The 6,000-nt window shown below is 40.6% G+C and overlaps 1 protein-coding gene across 1 annotated transcript in view; it reads right to left on the bottom strand.

The window, feature by feature from the left end:
• Positions 1 to 248: 248 nt before the first annotated feature.
• DPP6 (dipeptidyl peptidase like 6) overlaps positions 249 to 6,000 on the bottom strand; it is a 242,182-nt gene continuing 236,430 nt past the window's right edge. Inside the window, exons 22-26 of the mRNA XM_088521208.1 lie at positions 5,843 to 5,948; positions 4,717 to 4,775; positions 1,988 to 2,060; positions 1,815 to 1,888; positions 249 to 756 (exon numbers count right to left, since the gene is read on the bottom strand). Of these exons, the coding sequence (XP_088377334.1) occupies positions 610 to 756; positions 1,815 to 1,888; positions 1,988 to 2,060; positions 4,717 to 4,775; positions 5,843 to 5,948 (459 nt within the window). The 3' untranslated portion in view covers positions 249 to 609. The remainder of the gene's footprint in view (positions 757 to 1,814; positions 1,889 to 1,987; positions 2,061 to 4,716; positions 4,776 to 5,842; positions 5,949 to 6,000) is intronic.

Genomic DNA, 6,000 nt, shown 5'->3' with positions numbered 1-6,000 from the left:
AAAATAAGAGGGAATTATGTGAAGGTAAGCATCAGTGTAACTACAGCAATACTTTGTACGATTGAATTTATACATCCTGTACAAACCTTCTGAACATGGGAAAGAGCAGGTAGGTATGTATGACTCAGTATCCTTCAAAATAATTGTGCTATAATCTTTTCCACATATTAGATTAAATTTTATTAGACACAGTGTGATGCTACCTATTGCAACTTTAATATGGGGGATGGATTTCATTGCTACTGCTTGATTGCTTGAATGCAAAGGGACAATAAATCTTTCAGTCCTCAAAGCGGTTTCTTGGGGTGTTCCTTCAAGTCCAGTGTCTTGACACTTCCATGCTAGAAGTCTCTTTGTGGTAAACAAAAAAGAAAAAAAAAAAAAAAGATGTTGGTTGTGATGGATTAACTTCAGACAGCAGTTTCTGCTGAGTTCCTCATGCTTAATGTTCTTCCATTTAGGAAGGAGTTGCTGTCAAGTAAAGCAGATCAGCTGCTTTCAGTTTTCTTTAAATACATGCTAACAACATAACATCTCTTTCTTCAGGAAAATGATCCAGTTGCATATTGTTATAGAGATCTGCCTTGTGCTTAGCACGGACAAGTAGGGTTAATCATCGTCCTCCTCTTCTTTCAGTGGGGCTATGGGGAGTTTGTCCTGAACTTGGAAACATGACACAAAGAAGTTGACAATGGAGTTGTACAAATGCTGCTCTAATGCTGCGTTGCTAAAGTAATGGCTTTCATCGGGGTAGATCTGCAAAAACACAAGGAAATAGCACCGTTATGAGCTTAAAATCCCAGGACTGAACACTCCTAGATTCACACCTGCAGCTCAAGCCCAGCCTGCTCCTCCTCATCACCATGCATCTTCCCGCAGGTGCACGAGAGGCCCAGATTAATTCAGGCAGCGTGGTGCTCTGAGCAAATACTTGCATCTTGGTTCAAATGGATTTTTTTTTCTTTTTTTTCCCCCTTTCTTTTTGAAGGTTTTCCATTTAATTCTATTCTGAACAAATTCAAGTCAAGCAGAAACAAACCATGCTTGAAAATATCAGTGCTCACTCCAGTGCTTACAATGACTGAAAAAAGAAAGTTGCATGTCTGTGCAGAGAAAAGGCTTTTCATTTTACTAACTGAGATTAGGGCTTTACAGAGAAAAAGCGTTTTGAAATAGAACTTATTGAAAAAGAAATTTAGTACAAAAATTGCTGTAGAAATGAAATATTTTAAACACAGCCTTTCATTTAAGGAAACGAATTACTTCTGCATATGTTGAAGGAATGCAGGGGGATTGCAATGAATTGTCTAGCCTGGGATCTTGAAGGGAAAGATTAAGTTTCTTAGGCTTGGTCCTTGACAGTGGGATTGAGGTGTCTCACTGCCCCTCCAAGTACCTCAGTCCAGGATGTAGATTCCTTTGCCCTCCATTCAGCTAGAGGCTGAATTTTTGAGGTGCACCAAGTCCATCAGTGCCTTCAGGCAGCAAGGGATGCAACATATGGCCACTGTAACACTCAACCTCTCGTGCCTTCAGCCAGTCGTACCTTCCGAGTGTCCACAGGCATCAATCCCTTAGAGCTACTTGGCCCGAGAACTAATTAACTATAATTAAATACTGCTTCAACTGTCCAAACTTAAAAAGTGATATCAAATAAGCTCATGAGTACACGGGAATACAGACTTCGCTGGGGCTATTTCTACTGCTGTGCTGTGTTTGCAAGTGGCTTTTCAGAGCTTACTGCATAACATCAGTTGTAGTTCTAAAAGAGAAATAATTGTTCAGGTATGGAAAAAAGGATACGTATACTGTACCTGCAAGCTGTAATTAGCCTTTGCTCTAATTAGGTGTGTGATAAGGTCCGCAGTGTGCTGGAAATGGATTTTTTCTGTAAAAACAGATTACAATTATCAAAGAGGAAAATTTAATTAAGAAAAATCAAAGCCACCCCAAATATATAATGAGCTCAAGTGATGGTCTAACTTACCATCAGCAGTAGCGTGAATGATCAAAAATGTCTGTTCCTTCAGTAATGAAACTCTGTGTGCTAATTTGGTGATCTGTGAAGGTAAAGGTTGCAATAGGATCAAAAATCTTGCTAGAAATTAGCATTTTCTAGGAGGAGAATAGAAGCATTTAATTCCGTCTGATACTCAGTCACCTGAATAACACGTGAATAACGAGCAGACACCAGCATAACGGCTTGACTGCTTGAATTGCCTAGGGCTAAAATAAACCACCCTATTCTTCCAGCCTCAATACCAGCAAAAGAATGAAGTCAGGGCCCTTCATCTGTTTAGATGCTTAAATGCTGACCAAGTGCTTGAACCTCAGAACATGTGCAAAATGTCTAAGCGAATTTAGAGTGAACACCAAGCACTGGCAAAAGAAGGGAGCCCCAGTGACTATGTCTAAGAATGCTTTAGAGAACTGGAGCAACTATTTTACGGTTTGAAAACCAACCAGAATGAGTTCTGGCAGACCTACAGAGGATCTGATGCTAAACTCAAGGGTCTACTGCTGATAATGCCTTTGCCCCCAGCCATCTCCCAGCTGCTCAGGGGAAATACAGGTCTTACCACGTAAGAGAAATAAAGGATTTCTCCACTTGCTGCTGCAATTTTCAGTCAGGAGGAATTCAGTAAGTCTCAAACTATAGATACAAGTACAGGTTGTGGGGAAGAATATCCATCTCAAATTAATGTTTCCTTCACTGTTTTAAGGCACATGATCTAGCTCTGGTTCATGAGCCAATTTATTTTCAGATAAGACACTAGTATCAATCTTATCTTACACCTGTGCTCATCTTCTCCCTGTACTATATATTTTCCAAGAAAGATTGATCAGTGCATTTCTAGTAGTAACAATACCTTCCTTGCCTGGTGATGAAGTTTGGATAAGTTGGTAAAAAATATGGGTATGTATTATTAAGATATGGCCTGTGCCATTTTATATTACAAAGTACATTTATTCCTCCTCATTGAAAATATAAAGTAGTTAAAAATGGCCCTGTATATTTCTTTGAGGCTAGAGGTACATTTTAAGAAGTTTTGCTGAATGACTATTTGATAAACTATTTCTCTGAGGAAGATGGAAATGTTTCACTAATATATCAGACCTACTTTTGTACTGGCACCTGGGAGCAAAACAAGATGAGTTTCAAATGATACCAGAAATTTAAGAAACTGCATCCAGCATGTGGCATTTTCCCCCTCTAATTTGGTTAATGTGTATCCTATGGACATTAATTGACAAAAACAAAGAAAATCTTTTTTTATCCCCATCTACTACAGAAGTTCTTATGTTCAGGTCAATTCAAGGCAGGTTTTTGCTTTCTTGCTCTTCCACAGCCAATACAGATGGAACAACTTTTTGCAAAGTTTATAAAAGTAGACTCTGGTCTTCCCATCGTCATTAATGAGTTCTCTCATCCTCTGACTGCTGCACACAATGCCTAAGAGTGTAGGCAGGTGTCTTCTTGTATTTTGTTCTCTCCTCATGTGATTCTTTGCTTTTTTCTCCCTCTGTTGCAAGCTGCCTCAGGATAATACAAGTTTTCTGGAGTGTATATCAAGTCCTGAATTACATGATCTTCAGAAAGTCCATGTCTGTGTCCACAGGATAGGAACAGTTCTTGCTCCCTAAGCAATACATGGTTCCGCTGATGCATGCAGGAGACACATCTGTCTTAGTGGACCATGCCTGGAGGGCAGAGGGGCCATTTCTGGCACCTAATGCCAAGTCAGTCAAAAGTATCACTATTTGCTAGGACCAACATTATTTCAATACACAGAGATCATACGGCAATTCAAAGCTCTCATTTCTGAAACAGTTTTACTCGCTTTCACCTCTACTGACCTGCTTCAAATTTCTAAACGGACAAAGAGATTTTACCATGATCTAGAGGTCGTAAGGGCAAAACTTAAGAAAAGCGACGAACTTAGACAGCTAGACAAAAGCTTCCACTGCAGAGGCAGATGCTACCTGCCTTCTCTGTAATAACATGGGGAACTGCTTCAACCTTTGCTGCTTCTTGTCTTTGAGCTGAAGACATGGCTTAGCAGGGTTAACAAGGTTTTCAGTATAACTCTTTTTGTTTGTATGACTATTCTTTACTATTTTTTTTCCTCCAAATAATTGAAGCACATGAACCAACTGATCCCATCACACACATTAAACAATATATTTGCTCACTAGTGACTTGCCTACTTTTCCATGCCTCCTGCTCAACTCTGGCTCAACTCTTTCTGTCTGAAATATATTTGCACTTATTTTTGAAAAAAGACATGAGAGGCAAAGCTTCACTTGACCTGGGATCAAAAATTATATCTCAGAGGGAACTGAAGCAGCAAGTTCTCTGAAATGAATTTTAACAGAGGTCTTGACTTCATGGCCGTTTGGCCAAATGTGAGTCCTTCGGACATTTTGCCCTAGTTCTTCCATCTGTAAAACTGGAAGAACTATATTTACCCAATTTAAAAAGGGAGCATAAAGACTAATCAGCAGCAAATGTATCCAGTACCACTGGATTAAGAAAACAAATGCAGTAGGTAGGTTTAATGACACTTCTCTACCTTTTATTTATATTATATTTATATTTATACAGTTTGACTAGTGAGTCCATCGTTCATGCCCTTGCTTCCCCTCTAAAAGAGAAAGAATTAAAACCCTGTTTTTATCATGAAAATGCACCATGCCATAAGCCCATGGAGTTACCTCATATGCTCTGTTATCAATCCCGTGCAAGCCCAAATATCTTTCAGAAAAGGCTGAAGCTAGAAATGAAAGAAAGAAAACGTATTTGTCAGTGATAATTGAATACATTCATACTTCTGAGTCAAATATTGCAAATGCTAAAAAGAAGGCCATATTTTCTGTGTTTGAAAATGCACCAATAATATGTATAATCTTACAGTCTTTCACTATCACCATGTACTCATGGTTCTAAATTAGTCCCAGAAGAGCCTTTTTAAATAGTATTAAAGGAACAGGAATATAAGAACCGAAGAACAGTATCCTGTTGTGTTCATTCTTCCTTCTCTTAGCTGCATTGACAGTCAGGGAAGAATGGGACAAATTAAGGCTAACACTACCATCTGAAGGAGTATGAATGGTTTTAGATCTGCTTCTCCTTTACATAAAAAGGGTAAAGTAAAGATGGAGAAGGCTGGGTGAAGCCTGTGCTAACACAAGCTCTGAACAGTCCACTATCACCAGATCATGCTGTGGGCTCACTCTACACACCTCATGCTGTACAGGACACGAGGTTGAGCGGTGCTCAGGTCCACACATATCTGGACCTGCAGAGCTGAAACCAAGCTCTCAGTCCTCTTTTATATCAAGTTCCCAGATGGCAAAAGGAGGAGGCTGCTGCCTTCAGCAGGAGTGTCCCAGAGCAGCAAGCACCAGGTCCTCTGGCATCATTGGGGTTGCATCACCACAGCATCCACACGGATGCAACCAGCACAGATCCTTGGAGCACACAAATCTACCTGAGGGCCAAAAGACTTATTTGGCACCATCATTAAGAGAGAGTTACCAGTTTGTGGTTGGCCCCTCAAGGCTGTGAGAGCCGTGTGTGTGATACACAGCCTGGAGTACTCTGGGGCCTCCAGCACCAAGAATCTATCTCCTGAGAGTGACACTGTGCAGCCTCCTGCATGCTCCTAGCTAGCCCCACCACTCTTAGCAAGGCTGGTCTTCAGCTGGAAGAAAAGGGTTTGCAGCTAGTTGTAAGAAGACTGACCACATAAACCAGGCAGGATCTTGGGAAAGGAAAAGAAGATAAACCAAGAAAGGGTAGGAGAGAAATAGATTTGCAGGTGGACAGGATGGTATTTACCATATAATTTGAAGTCTGTCAGTGGGGAAAGTGCAGCTCCACACGCGAACACCTGGTTCTCTTCACCAGCAGGAAGGATGTAAGTGCTCAGGTAGCCGCCGTAATCCTAGGGCACAGAGCAGTAGCTGAACATCTGGGTCTGGCAGTGATGTTGTGCC

The sequence above is a fragment of the Tinamus guttatus genome, unplaced genomic scaffold (assembly GCF_059628265.1).
Source record: "Tinamus guttatus ecotype Peru unplaced genomic scaffold, ASM5962826v1 Tinamus_guttatus_pri_ptg000006l, whole genome shotgun sequence".
Taxonomy (NCBI): Eukaryota; Metazoa; Chordata; class Aves; order Tinamiformes; family Tinamidae; genus Tinamus; species Tinamus guttatus.
Note: the sequence above shows the minus strand (reverse complement) of the source record. Positions and strands in the feature narration are given on the sequence as shown.